This window comes from Lonchura striata, chromosome 15 (assembly GCF_050655825.1).
Source record: "Lonchura striata isolate lonStrDom1 chromosome 15, ASM5065582v1, whole genome shotgun sequence".
Taxonomy (NCBI): domain Eukaryota; kingdom Metazoa; phylum Chordata; class Aves; order Passeriformes; family Estrildidae; genus Lonchura; species Lonchura striata.
In genome coordinates, this window is record NC_140717.1 from 9,462,070 (window position 1) to 9,475,922 (window position 13,853).

Sequence of the window (13,853 nt, forward strand, 5' to 3'; positions counted from 1 at the left end):
GCCTACATAGGCTGCTGACCAGGGTAAGTGTACACACAAAGCTGAGCTTTCAGATAAATTCAGCTTGTCTTTGATGTCCCCACTGCAACAAAATAGACTTCTTCAATTACAAGCATTTTTAACACTAGTTCAGTATTTCAGCACAACCATCTCTTAAATTTATTCCCATTAAAATGGAATTAAACTTAAGTAATCAAAAAGGAAAAGAGAAATTAGTAAGCAGCCTAATAACTGCTTTCAAGGAGAAAATGAGCTAGCTTATCCACCAGGCTGAAATCTATCTGCATGACTTGTTATGGCTGAAGATTTTCAACTCCCTAATGAGATAAACTGAAATGAGAGCTGAACTTCAACACCCAAAGCTCCACAGGGCAGCTACTGTTCTGCCCTCAGACATACGCACACATAAACAACAAGCCACGAGATTTGCTTAAAGCAGACAGCACAGAGGTCTGGATTTAATTAGGAATAACCTAATGCTGATTCCACATAAAAAAAAAAGAAAAAAAACAACTGTTCTGCTCTTCTGGGCTTTCTCCTCCCATACTCCAGCACTGAGGAACAGAGGTGGACAGTCCAACACCTTCACACAGGGGGATAAAAGTTACAACCCCTGTAACGTATTTGGGGGGCTGACACTCATCAATTCTGATTCAGTTCAGAAAACCTTATTGCAGAGGTAAAGCCATCTGACACACTGCCTTCCCCTGCACAGATATGATTAATCTTCATGTTTCCCCAGTGCCTGAGCCTCCTGCCACTCTTCCTGCTCAGAAGTTAAGGACTCTGTGAAAAAAGCACAGGAGTTGTACTATGCTACGTATTTAATGCGTACACAGGAGAAATCAGCACTGTGGTAGTGCAGAAGGGAACACGCTGCAGAGGAGGCAGCCAGCACCACTATCACTGACCTACTTTAGACTGGGGAAGGGATTTTAGTAAGACTTTCCCCCCTTCCACCAGAAGCAGCAATTTTTGAAAGTCCTAAATTTAGCAAGGTTCTGAGGACAGCATTCATAATTTCTTGTCAGCGCTGTTACTTTCTCTATGCAAGCTTGTATCACTTTCCCCCAAAATTTATTCTCTCTCTGACTGGCAGGAAAAAAAAAATATGCTCCTTTCAATAAAGAGGAAACAAGAAGCTTCTCTTTCACAATCTTTCCTCATGAGGACAGGAGTACTCTGGACACTGCCAGGGCATATACATTAATTTTTTAATATCAGATGAGACAGCTTCTGAAAGCACTGCAAGTTGTCCTGTCTGACATTATCCAGTTTACCACAGATGATAACCCTGAACGAGAAGCTTTCCCCTGCCAGAATGCCTAGCACATAAAATTATTAAAGGCTTAAAAATGGTTTCAGGGCTGCTCAAATGATGTGCTGCAGCAAAACCTGATTCCCATTAAAAAACCAGGAGTCACCAGGAAGAGACTCTGGTTCATCACTCTGAAAAAGAAACTGCCTTCCTTCATTCATTCCTCACCGGAACAAATTCCAGGGGGAAGAAACTGAAATACTAGCATTTAAACTAGGTTCCAACTCACAGGACCCTTTGGATTGTTCAGGATATGAGGATGCTCCTAAGATGCTGTACAGCAGGAGAGATGTTCTGAAGGACTGAGAAACCTCTGCACCCTGCACAGACACTAGCCAGTCCCCAGCCACAGTCAACAGAATTTTCTGGTTTTATGATGTTTAGGTGCAGGATAGGCAGAGATTCCTGCCAATAAAGTAATTTGGAGTCAAAATGAAGTTTCCAGAACTTATAGAAAATAGGTCTGGAGTAGTCTGCTGCTACTAGCCCATGTTTTTTTCAAGTGATCACAAGCATGTTCTCAATTAAGCTCAGTGGTCATACCTAGGAGTATCTCAAAGGGAAATCATGATGTCAAGTTCTTGAAATCACAACTTTAGACACACCAGATAAGCTCCATGGATGTTGACTGTACAACACTACATCCCAGTATTTGTTAACTACCACAATGTTCATTTGCTGCATTGAATGAACAAGTCTTATTACTGCAGTTTCACTTGCTCACAAAGATTCCAGCTGAAAACTCACGTTAAAATGGCTTTAATAATACATGAAAGAGATTAATCTATAATTGTTGATTTTTGAAATAGCACTTCATCATGTCACTCAATCTGAGTGCTTTTGATCATTAAAACTTGCATGACTTTTCCATCTTGGTAACGAGGTTCTGCCTCAGCTGAGAGCTGATCTCATCAGAGTCAATTATACTCTATAGAAGAGATCTGACCAGAGTTCTTAAGGGTTTTAAAACAGCAATTTTATTTTTTTTATTTCAGTGAACAATTTAAAGTTCAAGCAACCTTGTTAGAACCTTTACTATCCAAAAATTCTCAAGTAAATGAGATGCCTGGCAGGAAACTACCAGCAAAAAAGTGAACAAAAATGCATCAATGTCTTTTTTTTTTTTTTTTAATTCTTAGCACACAAGTCAACAGTCACTTTTAAAATATGCCCTTTTCCATGTCAAAGTGCTTCTTTCAAAATGCTGTGGGATTAATCTCCTGACCTTATCTATCATGAGATATGTAATCTATTTGACTTTGATTAAATGGGGGTATCTCAAAATTATCAAACAACCTCTTCAAGAGTGTGAGATTTCTAGCAATTGAATATGTTAACAAGCTGTGTAAGCTGAAAGACAGATCCATCTCCCATCAGATCTGCACATCACTTCTACCATTAACAGAGCCACATGAAAGCTTTTAATCTTATTTTAAAGAAAGCTGTGCAAGATACATTTCCTTGCAGAAATTCTCAATTTCCATCTTTTCCCTCTAGTGGAACTGACATTCCAATCGCATTTAGAAAGGAATGCAAACACTGAAGCCTTTACTGTATTTTGCATTCCTTTCTTTTCCTGCATCCTAAAGGTGTCTCCTCACTCTGCACTGTTACCAGCTCCCAGCCTGATGAAGGCTGGTTAGAAGTATCCTGCAGCTCTCCAAACAGGATGGCACTGCACCTTCTGAGAGGTTCATTAGTATCTTGCATTATTTCACAAGATACAGAAGATCTTGTGCAATAATGCACCAAATGAAAATCAGTGTTTAGACATGAGACTAGAAACTGCATCCACTATAAAGGGTGTCTGTAAATAGATTAGATTCATCTACATCTTAGGATTAGTTTGCATATCATCAATCAGAGTTTCACTGTGAATTTGAGTGCAGCACTATGTATAATTATTATACCATTACTGACTACCAGCACATCTCTAAGGATCTCAGACATGGCCTCTCTCAGTTAACAGCAAGGAAACTGAAGCACAAATAAGTGGACTAGACCAAGGTCACCAACAGAGTGTAATTCAGTTATCCCAAATCCATTGATCTCTCCACCAAGTCGGATTGTCTCTTTATGCTCTCCAAAATTCTCTACGTGATGTGGGAAGAGTTGAAAATTTTTCTTCTGAGGAATACTGAGGTAGTTCTGGGTATTCAGAGCTCATTAAGGTGAGGCTGACAGGGTGGCACAGCAGCAGTTGCCATGACAATGGCTGGATCTTTGCAGAGACATTGCACACACTTCAAATCAAAACCCCTGCAAGTCTCAAAACGCCATCCAATGCTCTAAGAATTCTGACAAAATCCCAAATCACCTCCTAATCTCCAATTTAAAAAAGTACCATGCATGCAAGATGGGAATGCAGATTGTGAAAGATTCCACCTCTGCCAGAACTGAAGTACAAAAGCACAATGCAGAAGAATTTCCCATATTTTGAAAAACTCCATGTACCACTCACTACAGACAGGGAAGAATACAGTGCTCAGGGGAAGACACACTATCAGTAAAGGCAAAAATCTCCAATCCCTGCTGTTACCCAATTCCAAACAACACTGAAGAATGGCAGATGCCAGGGAAGAGAAAGGGTTAGTGCCAAGCACCCTCACCGAGAGCATTTCAGAACTCCTTACAGTCAGGTGTGGTGCAGGTGGAGCTGTAGAGAAGGAGGGCCTGTACTCACGCCTCTCTGGAGTTACAATCTCTTAACACCAAATCAGACAGGCTTCTACGAGACTCCAGCAATTCAGCAGTCTCAGATAACAATTCATATCTAGTATTCAACACTAGGTAACAGCATGCACAGATATATCCGTTATCTCAATTAACTGGCTACAAAAGGAAGATCAGCCTGATATGCTCATGTCTCAAGTCCCTTTTAAGAGCCTCCAGCTCCCAATCTACTCATTATTTCCAAAAGCACAAACATTAGCATTACCTTTTGCTGCTTCAGACCGCTTAGGCAAATCAAGTGTATCAAAATTCCTGTCCAAATCTCCGTTCTTCTTTCCTGTGTGAAAAAGAAGACAACAGATGGAGAAGATTGTCATTATACTGACAGGTAAGTTACTGTCATGTGCATCTACAAGATGGGAGAAGATACAGACCAGAATATAAATCACAGTTGTGATATAAATCCCTAGATGTGTGTGTCTGACTCACAGTCCAGCTGCACAGCTGTGGTTTCAGCATGAGCAAACTTGGGGACAAACACCCATGCTGCTTTCAGGTTGATCTTCAAACATCCTTAGCACTAGTGTTCCAGAGAGCCTTAGGAGTGCTTTAAACCTTGGAAAATTGTGCCATTTCCCTTCTTGGCAAAACTGTGCCCCTCCCTCAGAAGCCCAGTGTTTACTTGTTGTTTTCACAGAGGAATCTTGACCTGAAGCTTAGCTCAAGCAAAAACTCAGCAGCAGAGCAAAAAACAACAGCTTTGCTTTGCAGCCTCTATTCTCAATTCAACAACCAGGCAGGAAGACCTAGATTTAATATATTGTACAGACAGCAGCTAACAACTTAACCTTGAATCGCCCTTCAATTGACAAAGTGTCATTTTTGCTATTTATTAGAAGCTAATGGAAATAATTCCATACTTTTGCTAAGAAACAGTGTCAAACTATTACATCAGCTTTAATTTATACAATCTTTACAAACAACAGAACAAAACCAGCACTTTTAGTTAGGTCGAGAATTCAAGGTTATGTAAACACAGGGGGAGGGAAGGGTTCGTTTCCATGCCCCCAAGGACACACACTGCCTTGGGTGAGCCCACATGGATGCTGTGGGATAAGCAGGAACCTTGCCATCAGAGGAATACTGGCAGCAGGGAGAGGTATTTGGAAGGCAGTGCAAGAATCTGCATGGCTTCTGAGGACAGCAGTGTACAATTTAGCTTTCCAAAATTATTTTGAGGGGATAAAAATCAAGTTATTTAGTCCCTCTCCCTCCAGAGCAGGGAAGGCAGGTGCAATGGGATGAATTTAGGCAATGCAATTTGAGCTGGCAGAAGTGGCTTCTGCACAGGGACTACCAGGCTGTTAATGGAGGCTTTACAGAAAGGGCTGGAAGCTCCACCAGTCAGACTGCTTAAAAGCAAACAGAAAAATGGTCCTTGAAAATGTAATGGAGAGATTAGTCTGAGTCCTGTCTGTCAACAGGTCACGAGATGGGAAAGGCCAGTCCCTGCCTTACTACTGCAGGGGGTTGGATACATGCACAGTAAATTCAATGGGTCACTCTACCTTTCCTCTTGAAAAAAGGATAAAAATACTCACTACTGTACAGAGAAGAATTAGAGCTTTTAAATACCATTATGAATATTTAGGAATAACATTATGAGGGTACCCCCCCCCTTCAAGGTAGTATTCCATCCTCTCCCTTTCTTTGGGAGAGGATAGAATCACACCCTTTTATTTTGAAATGCCAACACCGAATACCAGCCAGCTTCAACTGTTCTGCAAAACAAAGCAAGCACCTAGAAGTTCTGCTGATCTGAATTTTTTTAACTGAAGTATGTAAAAGCCCATCTAAGCAGCCAAAAGGTCATGCAGCCAGGTACCACAACACTCCTTTTCTAAAGGAAGGGACAGGAATCAGTGGCACTTCACAGCCTTCCATCAGTTTTTTGCTCTGTGAAAGGAGCAACACATTGCTTGGGGAATCAAATACCAGAAAGAAGTGCTGTACATCACCAACAGACTTTGCACTTCATAATGGCAGCTGAACCCAGTTACTGGCTGGAAACCCTTGTTGACCCTTAGGGCATTGACAGGAAAAAGCAGGGCAGAGGGAATTAAAAAGTGTTCAAGAAAGGAAGCCAGTGTAGGGAAGATTACAGACTTAAAGCAGACCCATAAATGTGACTCCATCTTATCTACAAGTAGGACAAACTGTTTTTTTCACATGACCCCAAATTTCATGTCTCTGTCATTAGATAGTTTGAACCTCAGAACATGTTCTCAGAGAGCCAGACCTTACTTGACACAACTACTCATTTCAAAAGTTCTCTCTATAGTTTAAAGGTTAGTTTGGCACTTCTGCCAGCCCTGCAGAACTGAGATGGCACAGTAAGAGCTCCCTTCTTCCCAGTGGCAGTGTTTAGTAAACACTGTGTCTGTGCACAACTTATTAAGGAGGAATTGTCCGGGAGTGCAGTGTTGGCTGCTACTTTTGAGCTGGGAATGCCAAAGCAGCTGCCTATTTACTGACCCATCTTTCATAAAGACAGCACCCTCCACCTTTGCTCTGGGCTCCTCAGCTGCTGTCTCTCTGTTCCTGGGCCAGACAGCAAAAAACATTGGCTGGTTTGGAGGAGCCTCTGCTGGTTTGCATCTTGGCCCTCTAAGGAACTCCCAACCTTGCAGGCCAAAGCCCATCTGTTCAAAGCAAAAGCTGCCAGCTGCTTGTCAATGGCAGCAGTATAGAACACAGAACTCTCACCAAGGGGATTTCAACTCTACAAATTACTTACTTAATCAAATGGATTGTGTTTGGAAATACCCCAAGCACCTGTATTTCCAGGGCTTTCCTACAGAGACAAGGTGAGCAAGCTGCAAGAACACTCCAAACCAAATCCACCCAGAAAGCAAAGGTTTCAATCTGAGCCCCAGCAGCCTTTTTTCCCCATTTCATTTTCACAAATACTGGGGAGTTTCTAAAAAGGTGACCAAATGTAGCAGTTCAGGAGTCCACTGATTAAAACCTTCTCAGCCATTCCCATGCATCCCTGATAACACAAGAAAATCAGCATCACTGCCAGATTCTGTAGCTCTGAACACCCTGCTCTGTCCCTCGAGTCTGTGCATTTGCTCACAACAGGGATGTGAACACACACACAACCCATGTGGCTGGGATTTGTTTGGAGCACACCTCTGCCTGGATCTTCACAATCGGGTTGTGCACCACAGGGATGCTGAAACCACAGCACAAACTGTGCTTGCAGTAGGAGTGAAGTTTAAGATCTGTTTTTGTACATTTCAATGTCCACCCATGTCCAGGTTCTCCAGGTTTCCCAGCCTGAGGTGTGTCAGAGAAAAGCCAATGCTAGATGAGAAGCACAGCTCCAAACTCTGCCAAGAGACAGTTTTGAACATGCCTGCTGGTAGGCCTGTTTTATGAGACCTGGCTGTACAACTGGGCACAGCACTCTGGCTTGGGAAAATTGCCTGACATGAGACTTGCTTGTGCAAGATGCAATTTACAGTCTCTGAAACAGAGGGATTAAAATTCTTCCCCTCTCCCCCCTTGCTACTTTTCATTATGTAATAGACAACCAAAATATGACCTTCAGCATTTTCCATCTGTCAAAAATTCAGAAGAGACTCTGAAGTGTGATCCAGCAATATTAACCACTAATGTTGTTGTTGTTGATCTTCCTCAAATGTTGTCTTGCTTTACTGTACAATCAAACCATGGTGCAAGACAGACCATTGCTGCTGAAGGATTAATTCCCAAATGCTTTCTTTCTGGTTGGAATAAAAGGTTAAGGAAAAGTGCTTCTTCATAACAATCCCACCTTATCCTCCCCACTGCTCAGCAACACAGCCACTGAGCTGGCCACAAAGGAGTAACAGAATCCAAGGGCTGAGCTCTGTTCTGCCAACAAGTCCATCCTCCACAGCCTCACCACTCACACTCCTAAACTCAGTGTTCTGCAGAACACTACCCAGCACCATTTGTTGGGTGGAGCAATTAGAATTTGATTGGTTGGTTTTTTCTCCTTCCCAACATTTCTCCTTTGGTCCAACCCTCCAGAACCCATGATGTGAAGCAAGTGTCACAACCTGAAAATGCCCCTGTCTTCACCCCCAAATCAGTCTCAGTAATGGAGTCTCCCAGGCACCCACAGCCTATCAACTTCCCAGCCAAGGGAAGCTTTAGCCTCAGACGTGTGTCTTCCAGATGCAATTTTACTTACTGTGCTGGGATGAGAAACTCAGCCTATTCCCAGAGACAGGTACTGGGGTAGCTTCCTTCAGCTCCTGTGTGTGCCAGTAGCAGAGCTGCATGCAGCAGCCCAGGCACGTGCCCAAGCAGAAGTACCAAGCACCCCTGAGAACACACACCCAAGCTGCTGCAGCTCACAGCCCCTTCCAGCCCCCAGAGCAGCCAGCAGAGCCTTCCATCTGACAGGGCTGGTGACACAGCCCACACCTGGGTGTTCCTGCTCTCCTGGGATTCGCAGACCAGCTGCACAGCAATTCCCCTACTGCACTTACACCAAGAATGAATAAATCCTTGTGGTTTTCCATTTGTGGTATGGAAAGACCAAACTGCAAAAGCTCCCTCAGACGATTTTTCCATGTGTGCTGAAATGAACAGGAGGATGCTGGGGGAGCAGAGGTGAAGGTGGATGAACAAGACCTTGATCTCAGCTCTTAGCCTTGCATGTGAAAGCCGAACAAAGCATGTTATGGTGATGATGAAATAAAGTATTGCAGACTCACCTTGATTGAACCACTCCTCTAATTACCAGAAAAGCAGCAAAAGGAAAACAAAAATTTACAGGATGAAGAAAATACAAAGGAACAGTCACAAAGAGGCAGAATTTCACACAACAGGTTCAAAACCTGAGTATTACAAGACTACAGAAGTTTCATCAATTAAAAAACCAAACCAAGGTATTTCATGTTCTCCCTTTTGTTCCTCCTAAAACCCCCAATCTTTCATTGAACAGTTTTTTTTTTTTTTCTTTTCTTTTTCTTTTTATTAAATGAAAAGGTGCTCACAGAATTGAGGGGACAGAAGGATGACTAGCCCTTTGCAGAGGTGTTTGAAATGCTGTGATCAATGACCATGAAATAAAATAAAATAAACATGGAAACACTGTGAGATTAAGTGAACAAGAAAGGCGAGAACAGATTTTGAAGTTCTAGACTGAGAAAATTAAGGTAGGTTCAGAACAGTCTCCACATAAATTTAACAGCGAGACAAGGGAGCTTCTCTTTATGATTTTAAAAGCACATTTATGAATGGATTTTAACTATTATTTTTTAAACACAACAGTCATCTGAAATCCTCTATTCTTCTGATCTACATCCTACAAGCTGTGAGCTCAGCATTATCACAAGTTGATTTCCCTCTGGGGAACACCACACTTTCAAAAGAGCACTGCGAAAAGGTGGAAAAAAGACATTAAAATGTATTGTCATTTCCTGCCAAACACACAGAGCCAAACCCAGGCTGTCACTGAGTGCCTGCACTGCTTGCTGCAATCCACAAGCTCACCCCAGCATCAGATGATTTTGAGACCAATTTGCCCAGAAAGACGTGACGTGGTGCTTCAGCTGATGCACGAAGTACCCGGGTGCACAGCCCCAGGAGAGAAATCTCCAGGTGGGCCCAGGCAGACTCCTGGCGTGGGACACACACCTGAGAGTGCTCCTGTCACCACCATCGAGGGGGTGGGGGACAGGTCTCCCTCAGCACAACACCCTCCTCCCACGGGCCACTCAAGAGCTTTTATGGCTCAAAGTGTTTCCATTGACTGTGTTGCTCTCAAGCAAAGCAACAACGTGGACTGCAAGGGGCAGGGAGCAGGCTCGAGTCAGCAGACATGCAAGGTTTCCAAAGGGTATCACAGGTTCAGTCACTCCCTATGGGAACAGGCTGGCCAGGCAGGTAGAATTACTGCTTCAGTTTTCCCCCCAGTCTCTAGAAGATTCCCATCCATTTTTTATTTTAAACGGTTTAAATGCTGTTGATGGCAGACTAGTCTGCAAAAGCAAGTTCACACTGTGATGACTCCCCTAACACATATGGAAACACGTAATATTTTAATAACTTGCACAGGTCAGGTCAAAGACTAATGTGCAGCACACAGTCCATCGTGTTCAAACAACTCCATATCGGCTCTTTAGGGGCAAAACCCTTCCTAGTACCTGGCTATAAATAATAGGCCAGGATGTGTGTACACATGCATGAGGAGAATGAAGCCTAGACAGAAAATGGAATTAATTATCTCTGAATTCATCTAGACTAGTCAGTTCTCTAAGACAGGAAAACAGAATTCAGTCTAGAATAGTAATTTCTCTAAAACAATAAAGAAAATGGATATAATTTGAGTGTCTCCTTGTAAAGGAAACATGGAAGGGGGGTTACTGAGACTATTAATCCTCTCATAATGAAACTCATTTGCAACATTCATGCCCCAGAGGAGAGAACAGGTCTAAAAGTGACTGACAATTAAAAGCTACAAAATCGTGTTTGCAATGTAAATTACTAAAATAGTGACTGAATTGGGAGGTTGTATGTTTTGGTTGCATGGGAGGGGAGGCTTTTAGTTTGTTTTCACGTATGAGAGTCTGGAGGCATGGAAGATGTACAGGCAGGAGTGCCATGCACAGGGATGGATGGATGGATCCATGCTGGCTTGGCTTCCTGAGAAGGGCACACATGCTACACAGCCAGGCAAGAGGACTGAGCAGAGATGTGACAGATGCAAGAACACAGCAAAGCAGAGGAGAGGCAGAGCACATCCACCTTTTTCCAACAGCAAAATGTCACCTGTCAGCATGCAGCATTCCTATTTACAGCCAAATAAAATTACAGCAATGTGGAAAAGAGAATCCCAAACATCCAATAGTTATGCAACACAGGAGATAAACACATGCCAGGACACTGCAAACACTCCACAAACTGCATCACCCTAAATAAGCACGATGAATGTGCTTGCAAGAGCAGGACTGCACAGCAACATTACCCCCAAATCCATTTCTAGTTCTGAGCTTTTTGCAACACGTACCTTTAGCTTTTTTTCCACCAAAACAACCAGCATCATCTTTCTTCTTCTTCTGGGAGCCTCCTGTGCCTGTAGTCTGACCAGCATCTAGTTCTTGGTACTTATCAGCTCCAGGGACCTCTTTGTGGACGTGATAGGAAAGGTTCCGCATGATGCACACACAATTCTCCACAGACTGTTAAAAAGAAATTTATGTCATATGAAGTATTACACCCTCTTACCTGCAAAACACTCTATTGTACAAAGAGAGAAATTAAAAAAAGAAGTCTACCTGTCCCAGGAAAACCATGTAGCTCTTAAGGAAGATTTAGTCAAGACCCTTAAATTAAAGTTCATTCTTCTTCTAAACCCCATTTTATTTTTCCAAAAGTGAAGTGCTTTATAAATAGTATCTATTCAAAATGAAAACTCTCTAATCAAAAATACCACTTGATCTTACATAAAGAATACAATTCACCAAAAGATCAAACACACAGCAGAAAATGATCATATAAGGATCTTCTTTTAATCCAAGTCTGTCTCTCATTCTTCCAACATTTACAGTCTCCAAGGGGCCCATTTTATTAAATTTTCTCTGGGTCAAAATCTAGGCCTTGTGAGGATTTCAATGCACACGGTGTCCTGTAGTTATAGCTAATCTACAGCACATTGGGCTCTGACAAGAGCAGTGCTCCGTAGGTTGCAATGGAAACCGCCAGGTGGTTACAAAATCCACTTCCAAAATTACCTGATTAAGTAACAGGGCTTTGTAACCCCCTTGTTCATGCCATCACATGGTGAGACTCAATAAAATAACGATGCTTTACAAGCCTTCTGGTGTTTTAAAGCAATACTATGCTCTTTTTTTAAACAGGTTAAAGTTATGATGATCCTCATGCATATAAATACACTTTTAAGTGCCATGAGATGAGATGATGATAAAAACACATAAATAAAATCTGCACCAAAAAAAAACCAAGCCAGAGTGAAAGTGCTGCAGGTCTGAAGACATTTCTTAATGGCTAAGCACTTCATTCTTCAGATATGGTGCTGAATAAAGTTTTTAAATGGGAACTGACTCCTTTGCTGCTTTGTGCAAATGGGACTCAATTCTGATTTGAAGACTGCACTTATAAATGCCAATTAAGTAATGCAGAACAATAGCAATAATGTCACTGACAATAAAGGACCAGGCTCCTCACCTCTCTCAGCGACCAGCCTTTGTTCCCCTCATCAGCCATAGAGGCAAACACAGCAGCATCCTGCTGATACCCCATCAGCACTACCACGGAGACCAGAGATGAGAGCAGGACAATTACTCTACTTTCCAAGGCAAGCATAATCCTCTTCTGATACCAGCAAACAGAAGTTGGATCCCAGTGCAACACTTCAGCATAAATTGATGCAAACATCTACTATATTCTAATATTGAAATTCACCTTATTGTCCGTGTCCTTCTTTCCAACTGCAGACTGCAGAGCATGAAGGAGGGCATCCACCAGGCCATCACACTCTCTCAGTCTTCTGCGTGCTTCTGCTCCATCTGAACTTACATTCCTGGCAGGAGAGAGTTGAAAGAAAATTTAGCCCTGTAACCTTCACTATAAAGTTAAAGATGCATTGATTTATACTACAATTATTAAGAACTCATCACCTTGGATGAAAAACTAGGAGGCCAAGTAGACTGAAAAACCTACTAAATCTCAGTAAAGTATGGGCAATGCACATCTGCAACTCTCTGAGCCTGAACAAAAAGGGGAAAATAATACTAGAGGTGCCTACAAACATTCTCTGTTTTGCTGGCAAGCCCAGGGACTCACCTTAAACCCAGCTGGAGTCTGCAGAGTAAACAGTATGCAAATCAAAAATTTAATTTCAAAACCAGCAGTTCCAAACTGAAAGATACTTTGACGACCTTAGGAAAAACATGCTAAGTCACAAGATTGCTCAGCAGTATCATGGCCACAGAAACTGAAACAGCTATGTGCAGCAGATTCATTACAAAGTCTGGATCAGTCACTTTTAGTAAGGAAAGGATGACAGTTTACATGGCTTTGAATTTTTCAAAACTCTGCACCAGAGAATGGCACAGGTAGAAGAAGCAAGAAAGAGAGTGGAAGGTTACTTGGAGCTGCTAAAAGTTACACTTGTCAATGACTGCAGAAACTATCCGAGGGGACCTCTGAACTTGGCCTCACTCATCCATGAGCACAAACTGATACCCCAGCCTTGCATAAGCATCAATCTGCCATTACCCAAAAAAGAAATAAAATCCAAATCGATTTTCCAAGTGCTACTTTCCCCCCATCCCCTCCTTTTCTTTAGGGGAAAATGAAGTGACAAAATTATTCTTAATAGTGCTCACTGACCAAACGTGTATGGAAACTCCTCCCAAGTTGAAATGCAGTAATTTTGACAATAACACAGACAACTGTTCAACCTTCAGGTCTTTGAATCCCACAAAGCCATGTAAGGTTACCTCTCAAAAGCTCAGGACACCATCATTACCTTCTGTTATCAGGATCCTGCAGTCAGTTTTTGCTTTTAACTAGAGGGACTGCCAATCTCCAAGTAATTAACAAATCAATCATGGTCCCCTCCCATGTCCTGGTCATCTGGGCAGGCTGCTGTGTTAACTGGATAGCTATGAAAATCCACGTTTTCTCAGAGACCTCTCAAAATCTGGAGGTACATAATTGTGAGCTGGTTGCTGTAACAGCACATTAACTTTCAATTAAGAACACAAATGAAATGCACAGATAAACAAATTCTTTTCTCAAATCCTAACACAGCTTCACCTCTAGCAATGAAGAGGCA

The 13,853-nt window shown here is 42.3% G+C and overlaps 1 protein-coding gene across 36 annotated transcripts in view; it reads right to left on the minus strand.

Moving 5' to 3' along the window:
* The window catches only part of ARVCF (ARVCF delta catenin family member), a 249,299-nt gene that overhangs the window by 38,322 nt on the left and 197,124 nt on the right, over window positions 1–13,853 (minus strand). For 26 of the 36 annotated variants that reach the window (XM_085592675.1, XM_085592682.1, XM_085592674.1 and 23 more), the window contains 4 exons: window positions 12,476–12,593; window positions 11,061–11,232; window positions 8,764–8,781; window positions 4,257–4,328 (listed from right to left, as the gene is read on the minus strand). In XM_085592675.1, the coding sequence (XP_085448801.1) occupies window positions 4,257–4,328; window positions 8,764–8,781; window positions 11,061–11,232; window positions 12,476–12,593 (380 nt within the window). The remainder of the gene's footprint in view (window positions 1–4,256; window positions 4,329–8,763; window positions 8,782–11,060; window positions 11,233–12,475; window positions 12,594–13,853) is intronic. The other 10 variants (XM_085592683.1, XM_021544516.3, XM_085592686.1 and 7 more) reach the window with 1 other exon arrangement.